This window comes from Enhydra lutris, unplaced genomic scaffold (assembly GCF_002288905.1).
Source record: "Enhydra lutris kenyoni isolate GAN:26980312 unplaced genomic scaffold, ASM228890v2 scaffoldscaffold16, whole genome shotgun sequence".
Lineage (NCBI taxonomy): Eukaryota > Metazoa > Chordata > Mammalia > Carnivora > Mustelidae > Enhydra > Enhydra lutris.
Window position 1 is genome coordinate 7,041,834 of NW_019154100.1, and position 15,331 is coordinate 7,057,164.

A 15,331-nucleotide genomic window follows, 5' to 3' on the forward strand; every position below is an offset into this window, starting at 1 on the left:
TTTTAGGCCTTGGGAAGTCTAAGAAAACATAGCACTAAAACTTTTGTCCATTTCCTGAGTAATGTCTGAATTTACAGGCTTCAGTCTGTTTTCCTGGATCCACAGCATTTAGAGGTACTTAGTAGCACTCCAGGCTTTTATCATTGCTCTCCCTTCACCACTAATGTGTGCCGCTGTCTTCTGTCACCCATTTTGGTGGGATGGGAGGGTGGGATGCCTGGAGGTCAACCTGGCTGCTTCAGTTTTCCCTGGGTTTGCCTGCGCGTAGTCAGTGGATTAATCCCTATATGCATTCATAGGAATAAATGTGCTCACCCGAGACAAGGATTTCTAGGCTCTGCAACCATGACAACCATCTCCAGGCTCTTCATTTAGTAAATGTCACACCTGTAGTATTTGCAAGGGCCTTGGAGTTCTTCCCATCTAGCCCTCTCAATTTTCCTATGGGAAGCCAGGGCGCAGAGAAGCAGCTTTCTGTCGGTCACAGTGATCTGAACAAGGAAAATCCAAAGTCCCAACAACCTGCATGCCACATACTTGGTTACCCTATGGTTGAACGAAGTCAGCCCCTGAGAAAATCAAATCTGGCACTTCCCCACAGTTGCAGCATTCTTCATAAAATCTGCCCTTTTGATTTTGTGCTACTCTTCAAATAGAAGCAGAGGTGTTTGTTTTATTGCAGGTGTGACATTTTACAGCATTTAGCACTTTTGACTAAGAAGTGCGGTTGTGGTAATTACATTTGAGTTCTTCGGATCATTCTCGTCTTAGCCTGGGCTAACTTTAAACGGCTTATTCTGTGCTAGCCATTGTGCTAGCTGCTTTATGTGGGTTATCTCATTCAGGCTTCCAGTAAAGAAGGTCATGACCTATGAGGAATTGCACTGTACAGGTGAGCAAAGTGAAGGTAAGAGAGGTGAAGGGACTGTCCAACGTCATGGAGTTCATGCACGGTAGGCCTGAGATGAATTCAGTCTAGCTTCACACTTGGCCATGGTAGAAAGATCAAGGAGTCACTCTTCTGGTCAGTAACAATTCCAGATACTTCAGAACCATCTAGACACATGCATTTGCTGGCATTTGCTGGATGCACATAGTGGCTCTTCAATAAATGCCTATTGAATCAATCCTTATTTTCAAAGGGAAATGGAACCGGATCTGGAACCAGAAGCTCTAGGCTCTAGTCGCGGTTCTAACAGCAATTCACTGTAACAACTAAGTCTGGTCAGTTTTCATCCATGTGCCCTGGTTTCCACATCTTCGAGGGAGTCCAGAAATGTCAGGATTGGTGGTTCTGCAAGTAGTGTGCTCTCTTTAGGGCTCAGAGCTGGAGTAAATATACCCTGGTCATTTGAGCATGTCAGGCCGGCTTGCCTGAGAGATTCATCCGGACTAGGGCTTTGTCGGTAAGACCTCATGAGTGAGGTGGAAGGCAGCTGCCATGAATTTGGTGAGGCACTTGCCACTTTGTTGCTCTGAGCAGCTCCTTAAAGTAGGCAGGTAAAGCGTCGTACCACTAAGGCTATGGAGAGAAACTGGGAGCGCCAGGACTGCCTCTCTGGGGCCTCCTAAAAGAATGCCAGCTGCGGGGTGCCTGGGTGGCTCAGTGGGTTAAGCCGCTGCCTTCGGCTCAGGTCATGATCTCAGAGTCCTGGGATCGAGCCCCGTATCGGGCTTTCTGCTCAGCAGGGAGCCTGCTTCCTCCTCTCTCTCTGCCTGCCTCTCTGCCTGCTTGTGATCTCTCTCTGTCAAATAAGTAAATAAAATCTTAAAAAAAAGAATGCCAGCTGCACAGAGAATCCTTCCTCTCTAGAAACCGTTGGAGCTCAGGAGCCCCTGGGAACCCATGAGGGTGAAAGGAGCAAGAGCTGCACTGACCAGACTGTGGGAGTGAGCCGATCAGGAAGTGGTAAAGTAAGAGAAATGGTGCGAGTGGGGCAGAATCAGATTTTAAAGTTTCAACCCCCCACCCCCCACCCCACCCCAGGACCAAGAGTAGTAGCTGAGCCCTAGCCGCTTAGACCACAGGACTTTAAACATAACAGGAGACTGGAGAGCGTGGGGGAAGGAGCCTTCCTCTCCATCCTTCCCCCCCATGCCCTTGTCAGCAGGCTGAAAACCAGGGTCTGGTAAGAAAACTTGGATTTATTTGATCATAGCAATATCAGACATTTGCAGCCCTTCTGGTACAATTCTAAATCCGAAATGCTCTGAAAACTGATTGTTTCATAAATTTTGTGGCAAAGTCATTTGGTGGTAAACCTGACCTAAACAGACAGGATGCTATGTATAGCCTCTATTATCTACCTCACTTAGTGGGAAATACGTATGTTGGGTGGCAAAAAATGCTCCTGTATTTGATCACAGAGTGCCTCCATGGGCAGGCTGTGGGCAATAGGCAATTTATGGAAAATGCCTCTCCCCGCCTTTCTGAAATTGGAAAGATTCTGATTTCCAAAAACATCTGGCCCCAAGGATTTCAGAGAAGAGACTTTCAACCCGTAAATTGTTTTCTGTAAATCTTGGTGCATTTCTTTATCCCTTAAGGAAAGGAATGTTCCGTTTGTTCTTCTCACCCTTACAGAGAATACAGCATGGGGGGAGGGGAGAAGCAAAACAAATGTAACCGGTGGCTCGCGGGCTAATAAGCGACAGCCAAAGCTTTTGGGGGGTCTAGGTCCTCCATCGGAGTCGATTTTGGGGGGGACAGAAATCTGCATCTGTACCTTTCCTGCAATTAAAAAAAAAAAAAAAAAAATCACCGATGTCGTTGTGGAACTGCAGCATCCTGGTCTTCGTCTGGCAGCTGCCGGAGCCGCATAGGAGCTGCTCGGCCTTCGGTGCGTGGGACTCGCGGAACCATGGCGCCATCTTTCTTCCAGATTGGGAATCGCATCCTCGCCCTGCGCGGGCCCACTTGCTTGCGGGAACCGTGCGGTCCACCAGGCTCTGGGCTCTGAAACCATTCCCTGGCGCCCAAATCCCAGAGGAAGAGCTGCAGAGAGGGCTAGAAAATGTGTTGTCTTTTCTTTAGTCCCCGAGCTATTAAATTCGCAGCCTAATCCGTTAGGGAGTGTGGGCCACAGACCCCACGATTCATTAGTGTGCACCTAGTGAGTCATTTTACACACTAGACATTTTAATTTACAGCCTGCTGCATTGCAGCACTTTTCTGGGCCTTCTCTGCCATGGGATAAGGTATTCTTCTAGCCGCCAGGGCTTCCAAAATATAGATACACTTTCTTAGTTCAGATTTTTTTCTTTCTTTTCAATTTCCAGTTGCAAATCAAACACGCAGTTACAGAAGCAGAGATTCAAAAGTTGAAGACCAAGGTAAGCACCGTTAAGTGGTGTTTGAATTGTGCTTTTTACACTTCGGATGCTGTGAATAAATTCAGCCCTAGGACTAAAGGATTTGTTCCTGTGCATTTGCAAGAGTACAAATGTGAGAGGCTTTTCCACTGTTAGATACATAGACAGACCTGCCAGTGAGACACATCCCCCAGGGGGTAAACACCACCATACTCCCTCAGCCAAGATAGCACCGGGTTTTAAAAATGCATATTTACATATTTGCCCATATGTGGCCACTTCCCTCTGAGATTTCCTCAAAAAATTAAATATTGCTAATGGTTCTAGCATCCAAGTTACGTTTTGACCACTAATTATGCTGTTCTTATTATACAAATTATTACCCTGTATCTCTTTCTCTTTATTTAAATAGGTTTATTCATTTATTTATTTTTAACTTACACGTCAGAAACAATGTATTTCAATGTAGCACATTAATACTTTTTCATAGAAAAAAATTCCAATTTCTAATAATTAAATATTATGAAATTTAATATAATGTGTGAATAATTGATTTTAAATGACAGATGCTACTGGAAATTTTTAGACAAGTTTAGTTTGCAGTATTTAAATTTGTGGTGGGGAAAACAGGTCTTGATAAAAGGGAGTATGTATTTTTAGTTTATATATGAAATAATACAAGATTCAAAAGGGCACACTTAGTTGGTAAATTATAAGGTGCTTGTAAATTCCTCGAATTGTGTCTAGGTTTATTAAATATGTAATTTCAAGGATTTAAAAATATTTTTGAATTACCTTAAAAATAATATTCTTTATTGTTTTTATGGTCTTTTAAAAACTAAGACATAATTTCTCCCCCCACCACTAATGATCTGTTTTCCTGTTCACATCGAACAATTATTTTGGTTTTTCCATGTGTTTTAAATGGAGATGAATTAGCAGGGCTATTTTGGTTAAATGGTATTCTCAGCTAATAACTCTGTAGCTCTTTAGTCAAAACATGTCTATACATCATTCATGGTGTCAGCCAAGCTCTGTGAATAATCATTTTTAAATTAATAGTGGTTGGTAAATAAACAACTTGAATACAAAACATCGCTTAATAAAAGATGCAGGAAAAACCTATCTCATTTTAAATTGCTGTTGTTTCTTAGCACAGAATGGAAGAATAGATTTTTTTTTTTTTTAATTGTTGGTTATAACCAGGGAAAAAAATTCCCCTGTGGATTATAAGTGCTTTAACAAAACATGTGTTAGACCAGAAACATTTAATTTAGAAATCCTATAAATTAGTATTTTGTATTTCTCTCTTTATTATACTGGCATGTAATATCTATAATAGCTTACTTTATTGTGACTCTTTATATCCATGTTGATAATAGAATTCCTAATTTTGAAATGTTTTTGATTTTTTTTACTTTGTAATCTGTTTTGTCAATGTATTTAGTTTAAAATATGCATTAAAAGATACATATATATATTTATTTGCTGAATGTGGTATGGTCTGGGGATGTCTTCGGTTTTGAAAATTGTTAGTTTATAATGACTCTGCATCCTTTTGAACTTGAAAAGAAGCATGTGGACTAGATGAAGCACTAGTTTAAAGATCCATTATTGTGAATAAATGACATTTGACCCCTCACCTAAAGGATCATCCTTGAATTCCTGTAAAAATAATGGGGTCGGACTAGTATACTATCTATTCCCAAGAGTCCCTGCAAGCAGAAACACAAGAAGCTGCCTTTTTTGGTCCATCAGAGGGATTTAAAATAAGTCAGCGATAATTTATATTTTTTACTTGCATTATCTTTTACACTTTCATGCAAATTGAAGTTTATCAGGCTCTGGAAATTCAGAACACTGCCAGCAAAATAATGAGCTACAGACTGTGTTCGTGTCAGTTGAAATAAAGGATATAATCATATTATTAAAAGGGATAAAAACCAAAGTAAAAATAACTAACACTTATCAGATTATGCCCAAGGAGCTGTTCCAGGCATGCCGTTGTGTTACCTCAAAATTCTGTCTTATAGATAATGTACCTGAGTTTTAGAGAGCTTCCGTCACTTACTTGCCCAAGGTTTAAAAGCCAATAATGGTAGAGCTGGACTTCAACTCTAAACTGAATGACTCCAGAGACCCTTTCTTAACTAGCAGACCAAACTGTGCTTCGGCCCCTCTCTCCTTCCCAGTGTGCCTCTCCCCCTTCACTTTTCAGTTAGTCTTTTACATCTAATTGTGTGTAGGAAAAACAGCTGAAAGAAGGTACATTGAAGTTCATTGGCTAGAATCCAGTCAAACTCTCAAACAGTATGTACTGCTCACAGAATTTCAGACCACATGGGGCAATGGGAAGATCATGGGTGGTGAGATCAAATCCCGGTTTTATTATCTATCAGATGTGTGACCTTGGTTGGACAAAACATTTCCCTCTTCAAGGCTTCCATTTCATAATCTCTGAAATGCTGAAAATAAGGCTTGCTCTTCTCATCTCAAGGTTATAATGATTGAGTATATGTGGCAGTGGAACTTAATTTAAAACATGCTTTAAAAACATGATGGATTTTGCTATAGAATACCCAGATTATCCTTGCCTCGACATTTGCTTTATCCAGCTGCAAGCAGCAGAAAATGAGAAAGTGAGGTGGGAACTAGAAAAAACCCAACTCCAGCAGAATATAGAAGAGAATAAAGAGAGAATGCTGAAGTTGGAGAGCTACTGGATTGAGGCTCAGACCTTATGCCACACAGTGAACGAGCACCTCAAGGAGACTCAAAGCCAGTATCAGGCCTTGGAGAAGAAATACAACAAGGCAAAGAAATTGATCAAGGATTTTCAACAAAAGTAAGCAGCATCTAATGACTAAAGAATTGTGTGCATCTAAAGAGGGCTTACATCCAGTAATCTTATAACATCTAACAGAATAGAAAAGATTATCTCGGTGATCCTTTAAGCAGAGTTATAAAGCATTTAGACGTTCACTTTGGAAATCCCTTCTATCATTTTTTTCATGCGAGATTATATTTTGTTTCTTTCAGAGTTTTTTAGCTCTGTTACCCTCCCCTCCCCGGTTTCTCTTTGATAGTTTGTCACTCCTAATAACTATGAAAACATTTGAATCTCTGTCCTTTTGGCAACAGCTCTGAGGAGAAAGCAAGCAGCCCAGTTGAAGTCACGCAGAGTGACTGACCATGCAAAGCAGTAACTGAGACCTTGAGGAGGTTGTTTCTGTCTCTGTTCTTAGCATCAGGGACTGCAGAACTTTCCCACCTCAGATAGTGTAAACCTTGACTAGCGAGACCCCTTGCCCTGCCATTTTCCGTTGCTCACAAGGAGAATCCCGAGGGGATCAGTTCGCTGCAGTGAGAGTCTATCCGCAAACTTGGCTCTTGAATCTCATCAGCTCTTTCCACATGAATGCTGCTTTGCTTCCCTCTGTTGGATTTTGGTGTAATTTCAGGGAACTGGTTACTTAAAGATTTTTTTCATCAGGAACTTCAGGTGCCTCTGGACAGCCAGAGCAATACAGTCATGCCCGACCACTTCTGGTCTTCATGGCAAGCCTTAGAAGCTAAGCGTATGTGTAAGATTCCCGATGTCTCTGTTATTTCCTATCTCCGAGACCCTGTTTTTCACATTTAAAGGAGACTGCTATAAAATGTTGATTACGGAAAAGGGGAAATTACTTTTTGTGGTCTGAATCCAGTACATCACTATTTTAACTCTTACTGCCAAAAATGTCATCCCTTATTGTGTTTCACGTGATAAATTTATAGTAAGTGTTGCCGGATTAGAAAGTTGAATTCTAAGCTCCCAAAAGGGAGAGATTTTCTCCTCCCCATATTAACTTCTGGTGTGCAAGTGATGGCTCCCCCTCAGTGTTTCTGACCTGCCCAGTCCTTCGCCACTGTCATTCGTAGAAAGCAAATTGTAATTATCTTCTGTAAGCTCTTACCATCCAGTCCTATTGGTTTACGGAGTACATGGCTCTGTAAATACGGAATTGCAACTATCCTACATAGAATCAACTGCACTAAGTTACCCAAGGTAGGTCATTAGTTCAGTAGCTTCTCTCTAAATCTGTGTGGGTACTCAAGAATCAGGAGTTAACAAACAAAAATCACAGAAGCAGAATCAAAGCATTCTTCTCTCATTTAGGAGCCATTAAGATGTTTAATTTGCTTTCATTCCTAGATGCCTTCCCCCCCCCAACTGTGATTGAGTGTTGTTTATTTAAATAGCAACCCACTCGTTTGTCCCACTGTGCAGTTTATTGCTTCAGATAAGAACTTCCACGTGTTTTCTCATTTATTGAGTATTTGATGTCATCAGATCTTTTATTTTCTTCTTAAGAGAACTTGATTTCATCAAGAGACAGGAAGCAGAAAGAAAGAAAATAGAAGATTTGGAAAAAGCTCATCTTGTGGAAGTTCAAGGTCTGCAAGTACGGGTGAGTTACGTGCTCAAAACCACTAAGTCATAGGATGGTTTGGCTGAGTACTTAGAGAGGAGTGCTGGCTTCGAGGTTTACGGATGGATTTTCTTTTCCCCTTAGATTAGAGATTTGGAAGCTGAGGTGTTCCGACTACTGAAGCAAAATGGGACTCAAGTTAACAACAACAACAACATCTTCGAGAGAAGAACATCTCTTGGTGACGTCTCTAAAGGAGATACCATGGAGAATTTGGATGTCAAGCAGACATCTTGTCAAGATGGCCTAAGTCAAGGTTTGTTTAAACTAACCACAAAAATTATTTCCAGTGACTATAAAATTGAGCCTTACATTCTTCGTTTTCTTACCCGGAGATTTCAAAGTTGAGACAGCCTTCCTGCCATGAGAAAGAAGAAAAGGTTTATCAAAATAAGAACCTATCATTTAGCTCTTGTTTTATCAAAAACCAATGCCTTGATGAGAGGAAATAACAAAACTGCAACTTAAGCCAATTATTTTTTTAAGTCATGATAATATTGATAGACTTAATGAACTACCTTAATAAGAATAAGTAAATAAACTACCCTAACATGATAGTTCATCTATGATGAGCTACTACTTATGTATTAATAAGTAAATCTTATAATTTTTAAGTCATTAGAACGAAAATCTTTTTCCTAATATCAAAAGGCTGACTACCTACTTCTAGCACTTGGAATTCATTGAGTTACGAAGTTCTGTATACTTTTATGGTTTTATTTTGGTGTCCTCTCTATACTTCTCAGTCTTTCCTGTCAAAGAGCAAATAAGATTCAAAACACTGGAAACATTTGTTCTTGCAAATGTTTGTCTTGTTTTATGTACCAGCCATAAAACAGTCACTTGTTTTCCTACGCAAACATACATCCATACAGAGGTTGTGTGTATATGAATGTGAATGAATGCTTTAATATCTATAGTGCATTTATAAATTAGAAAATGTGTAAGAATTTATAAAGATAAATACACAAGAGGATATAAAACCTTTGGTTCCATCTTTTAAATATTTACCTAATAGTCCTCGGAAAAAGTGAAAGTAAAAGAATGTAGTGAATCAGTGCTGTCATGATAGGACAGACAACTCCCAGGCAGTGATCTGACATGCAGGAAAACTGTTCACTAATGAGCTGTATAATTCTCTGATGTTCTTTCTCACATACTAAAATGTCTCCAGTGAGACTTCTTTTGATACAGAAGTGTTTATATCATATCATTAACTTTTAGAGTTTCATTCTTAGCCATTAAAAATGAAAAGTATTGGAAATCTTCATTTAAAATTAAAGTGAGATCTAGAACTTTGAGACCATTTACTACATTTGTATCCTTTTGCTGGGCTTTCCCTTAATAAATATAATGGGTACATCTTGACTCCTGGGTGGCTTAAAGAGGAATGTTTAGCAAGGGCGTTACCACTAACTGAAGAGCTGCGTGTCTTCAGGAAGGTCATTTAGCATCTCTGGATTGGGTTTACTATGCATAATATAAAAATAGTCACACTTGTTTTTTCTCCATACCAACAGGTGTTTTGAAGTTATATGTTTTTGTCACTGAGGTGAATCAATCTTTTATAGGATTATAATTATTATATCAGGAACTTTAGAAGATTGATTTCTAAAGAAAAATCATTTAAAAAAATCAATGTTTTTTTTCACCTTTTGGAATATTTTAATTCCATTAAATTAATTGTAGTTTATAACAAATAAGTGTTTCTGCAGTGACATGCACCAGGTGTGATCTGTAAACCAGTGGCTTTCCAATGTTCAGTTCATTTCTGTTCATTTGTTTCCATTCAGAAATCTGTATCTTGTCAAACATATAATTAATGGTATTTATTAAATTATGTGACTACAGAAGATCAACAAACTCTACCATTAACATGCTGATTTGGATCAAAACCTTATATTTCTTCTGAACCCTTTTCCTATTCTACACCCTCCATTTTGCCACATAATTATCAGTTTCCCTAGCAACACTGTCGGTTCACAGTGAGATGTGAAGACTACTAATTCTTACTGAAACCAATCCATGCTTGTGCAGTGGAGGTAGAATCAGTCATCTTAGACATTAGTAGCATACATATCAAGCGCTTGCTCTTCCAGTTTTGCTGCCGAGGACAGTCAGTGATAAATCTCCTTGAATTTCAATTGCTTGGTCACATAAACTAAAATGGCTTGGTCAGTAGCTAGATAGGAATGCTCTGGAAAGCACTTTTCTAAATTGATCCTTTGCTTCTGTTGCTAGGGAACGCTGAAGTCCTAGAGGTTTAGAAAAGGAAGTAAAACTGAGGACCAAACAAAGGCTATTCGGCACTTAAAGATCCCCTCCCCTCTCCTCCCCTCCGACATACCTTTTGGCAGCAGGATGGGTACAGCAGTTACCATCAGCCCTACTAGTTTCCGCCCCTCAGATGCAGTGCCTTTTCTCCCCACTGCCTGTGGACTGTCCAGTTTTGACTTGCCTTCTGAGCACTGGAGTGCTTTATTGATAAGATGAGTGGTTTAGCAGGTCTTTAGGTCTTGAGGCTCAGTAAAGCAAAAGGATTATCAATTAAAGTCATTGAAAAACTATGTTAGAATGCAATACTGAAAGAAAGAGAACAGAAGGAGAGAATGTAGGGGGCAGAATGGGAGGAGGAGGAGAGGAAGAGCCCACATGCAGTCGTTTCTTCACAAGGAATCATGTTCTTCTATGAATGAGTTTCCCAGATGAGGAAGGATTAATTATGTGACTCTAGGTATTGAATTTATGTTAAGTTTTCAGAGTGATAAAATCATTTTTCAAACCATGCAGAAATTTACCATAGTTACAGTTCTATTTGAACACTATTTGTGTGGTTCTCTCTATAAACCAAACCTACTTAAGTAGCTCATTAAAATTGTGATAGATTATACAAAGCCATTAATATGCTCTAATACATCTTTTATCATAATACATAGAGCAAATATAACATTTTTTTTAACCAGAAGCCATGACAGACCCTTATTAAGGATTATTACCTAATTATTAAGAGTTATTAATTAACACTTATCATTCATTAACTAGAACACATTGTTTTACCTGTGTTCCAGGATGTGAAAAGTAATTATTTTGCCTTCCTGTCATTTTTTTTGTTGTCATTTCTTAGTGCCTGAGTAGTGCTACTCTATGTATGTCCTCTATCCAGGAGCCCTAAGTGAGTAGAAGTGTCTGCAACTGCCCAGGGATTTGAGTCATGATTAGAGTAAGAGCAGAGAACCGGTTAGAGAGATCTTGGAAGAAAAGGGTTGTAGTCTTGGTTTGATTAGATTCCCTGGAAAATTCCGCTGAACAACATGAATTTCCCACACTTCATATATTCCGGGATCCTTAAGATGATACTGTTTTTGGCTTCAAATATTGTAAAGGCTCTTGTGAAAGGTTCTGCATATTTCATAGAGATAATGAAAGAAAAACTAGGACTAATTGGTAGAAGTTACGTATGAAGAGGGATTATCACTATCCTGCCTCGAGAGGTTAGAAGTAAGTACAATACCTTTAGGAAAGTGTTTTGAATACTGGAAGTCTGGTGCCTCACTCACTTGTAAGAGGAAGGATGGCTCCTAGACAGAAAGAACGATGTTTGTCCCTGCCAGTTGTACAACAAGGCCTATCATTTGTAGGATAAAGGGCAAGGAAGATGAATGGTTTGGTCGAAGACAAATACATAGATGAGTTAAACATTTTAAGAGATGAGAGGGAGGGGCACCTGGGTGGCTCAGTCATTGAGCATCTGCCTTCAGCTCGGGATCGTGATCCCAGGGTTCTGGGATCCAGCCCCGTGTCAGGCTCCCTGCTCCATGGGAAGCCTGCTTCTCCCTCTCCCACTCCCCCTGCTTGTGTTTCCTCTCTCGCTGTGTCTCTCTCTGTCAAATGAATAAATAAAATCTTTAAAAAAGAAAAAAAAAAAGAGATGAGAGGGAGTTGAAGAAGAGGAAAAACATGAATAAAATTAGAATAATTTTTTTTTTTCTGATTCATAGATCTTACGTTAAAGAATGAGACCTTATGTTAAAGGTCTGCTTCAGGATATTCTTGGAATAAAAGTAGGCTTTGAGTTCCTGAGAAGAAGTCATAGCTATCTCCGTAAGCGCTGGGACCTGTTAGTAGTTCTCAGGCATAACAGGAATTGGGTCACTTGTGGGTTTGTGAAGGTAGTTCAAGTATCCCTGTGAGGTTTGGATATTACTACCAAATCCTTCTTTCTCATACCCATCTACTCACCTAGTGGGCCACTAGTTAGAAAACACTGAATGTTATCTTCCCTAAAGTGTGAACATGGAAGGATTATATAAAGCCTTTTATTCTTATTTCCTTTAGTTAGTTACTGTTCCTTTGCTCTAATAAGAACTGAGCCAGAAGAAAAAGACTGATGGTTCAAGATGGCAGATTGTAGGAAAGACTAGACTTTCAGCATAGAATGTACATAGAATTAAATAAATAAATAATGCATAATTTGGAGCAAACAGTGATATTAATATTGATAATATCCTTAGAGTAAATCACTGATGATTGTTATTAGGACATTTTCACACAGTGACCCTCAGTGTAAACTAATGGCATCACACAAATATGTAATACAGTGTTCAGTAAAACCGAATTAAATTATTGGAGAGAGTATGGATAAGACATGACGTACTCAGCTATCCGTTGATCTAGTTTTGCACTCAGGTGCTCTTTCATGTGTAGCAGGTTAAATTTCTTAACCATGTTCAAAGAGAGATGTGTTTCAAGTATGTCTCACCCTGTAACTGTGGAGTTACCTGTTACTTCTTTTGGTTTTGTCAGTTTTTGCTTTATGGGTCTGAGGTGATGTTAATAGGCACATACAGTTTAGAATTGCCATATTTTCTTGGTAGGTTGACCTTTGATCATCAGAGAATGTTTCTACTTTTAGTAATTCACCTTAATATCTGCCTTGTCTGGTATTTGAAGAGCTATATCAGCTTTCTTTTGGTTAGTGTTTGTATGGTATATCATTTTTTTTTTTTTACTGTAAACTTTGTGTCTTTTGTACCAGTATATAGATGTTTATTTTTTATTACAATCTCTCAATCTTTTTAAGTTTTCCCAATTCTTTATTTTTAAGATGCATTTAGAAAGTTCTTTAATTTATTTACTGATATGTTGAGTTTAAAGCTAAGCTCTTACTATTTGTTTCTAATCTAAAAACAAAAATCTCTGTTCTTTTTATCTGCTTTCTTACTTTCTTTTGGATTAATCAAGTGGGGATTTTTTTTCTAAGTTACTTTTCCTGTATTAAGTTCTATTCTTTTTATTGGATACCTACAGATACAATTTAGAATATTTGCAGAAAAGAATGGACTGAATGAATATTCATTAATGTGCTTCCCATTCAACTGGTTCTTCTTCTTTTTGAATCTTCAGGCAACGTTATTGGCATAATTAAAAACATTTTTCTTAGATGATGACAGAATATATAAACATCAAAAAATATTGGTGGCTCTACCTTACAACCACTATTTTAAATTTGAATATTTGATACTTGCCAGTGTATTGCCAGTTCCTTATTTTATTAAAAAAAAAATCCATTTATTGGTTCCATGTGAAATCATAACAACTATTTTTAGGGGGAAATGAGTCCCTATTGTAATTGGATATAAAAAATTTTTTTTGAAGATTTATTTATTTATTTGAGAGAGAGAGCACGAGCAGAGGGACAGGTAGAGTGAGAGAGAGAATCCCAAGCCCGATGTTGGGCTTGATCTCACAACCATGAGGTGACGACCTGAACTGAAATCAAGAGTAGGATGCTTAACCAACTAACCACCTAGGCACCCCTAAAAAAAAATCTTTCATAATACCTGAAACTAATATATCACTCTATGTTAATTATAATAGTATTGAAGAAAATTCTTCTGTAATTGGAGTGTGACCTGTGTCACACTCCAATATAGATAACAGAGATAATAAAGATAATAGAGATAATAAAGATCCTCAAAAAGTTGGAGTTTGGGCTTTTAAAAATTCTTTTTATACACTACAGGTCTTGTAGTCCCTAACTGAGCTTTTAATAAATATTGAGTGGCAATTTGTTAGAGGTTATACACGTTGGCAAATGCCTCAAGTACAGTTTTCTGTATAACTAATGGAGTACAGATCTGTATATTTAACAAACAGTTAAGTTGCAGATGAAGTTAATATATTTGTATAAGATTTAAGCTGTCTAACACAGTCATGTACTGGAATAAAGAAAGTTCCTCTTCTACTCTGAGGTGAGCAGAATGAACATCCGTTAGCTGGCCAGGATTCTCTTCCTTAAAAATAAATAAACAAACTAAACAAAACAGAAAACCCGCTTCTTCACAGAGGTAAATACTGAATCCAGAAATGCACTTTATATACATTTACATATATAATGTATATACTATCATAACCAACTTGTGTCTATACAAGGAATCCAAAGTTGGTTTGACATTCAGAAACTCATATAATTCATACATTAACTAGAGAAATAATCTATATAATCATCTCATTAGATGAAGACAAACATTTAATGAAGACTTGTTCATAATAAAAAGTTTATTAAATTAGAAATACAAAAGTTTATTAAACTAGAACTTTCTTTTGCTTTTAACTAGAACTTTCTTAACTTGAAATGTGAAGCAAACAGAAGTCTGAGAAACAAACTGAGGGTTTTGGAAGGGAGGGAGGTGGGGGGTTGGGCGAGCCTGGTGCTGGGTATTATGGAGGGCACATATTGCGTGGAGCACTGGGTGTGGTGCATAAACAATGAATTTTGAAACACTGAGTATAAAATGAAAAAAAATCATATGAAGGGCGAAAGTTAAAATCAAGAATTTCCTTTAAAAGTAAAAATATTGTTAACATTTCACCACTTAATGTGCTATAACCACTGCTATCCAATGTTTTCCTTGAGGTCCTAGCAAGTACCAGACAAACAAAAGAAATTAAAAAAAAGGGGGAATAAAAAGAAAGAAGCCAATGTGTTATTGTCACTGATAATAAAAGTGAATACATAAAAAAAAAACCTTCAAGAATACAGATTATTAGAATTAATAAGAGTTTGGCAGGATGGATGTCTCTAAGAATTATTAGACATCAGTTAATTCTAGCAAAGAGAAAATGTAATTTCTCTACAAGGAATTTATAATAACAACAAAAAATATAAGATAGCCAGTATGAATTTAGCAGAAGTAGCTCAAGAGCCACAGTAAGACATTTAAGAAGACCTAAAAAATTGGTATAGGTAGGAAGCCTCAGTATTACAAAAATGCCATAAAGCCAAATTAACCTATGTATTCCATACAGTTCTGATGAGAATTTGAACAGGGCTTTTGTTTTTGTTTTTGTTTTTCTTAAAGAACTTGACAAGTTATTTCATTATATAGAAGAAGAGTTTGGCCCAGAATAACCAGGACATACTTGAGCTAGGACAAAGTGAAAGAGCCTTGGCTTAAGACAGTGTGGGTTAGTCTCAGCAATTGACAAGTAAGTAGACCAGTGCAACAGAGTGAAATCCAGAAACAGACTGACCCACTCATGCAAAT

The 15,331-nt window shown here is 38.1% G+C and overlaps 1 protein-coding gene across 3 annotated transcripts in view; it reads left to right on the forward strand.

The window, feature by feature from the left end:
• The window catches only part of LOC111147330 (protein phosphatase 1 regulatory subunit 9A), a 299,050-nt gene that overhangs the window by 242,682 nt on the left and 41,037 nt on the right, over nt 1-15,331 (forward strand). For all 3 annotated transcript variants that reach the window (XM_022503322.1, XM_022503321.1, XM_022503323.1), the window contains exons 7-10: nt 3,280-3,333; nt 5,928-6,157; nt 7,667-7,763; nt 7,869-8,040. In XM_022503322.1, the coding sequence (XP_022359030.1) occupies nt 3,280-3,333; nt 5,928-6,157; nt 7,667-7,763; nt 7,869-8,040 (553 nt within the window). The remainder of the gene's footprint in view (nt 1-3,279; nt 3,334-5,927; nt 6,158-7,666; nt 7,764-7,868; nt 8,041-15,331) is intronic.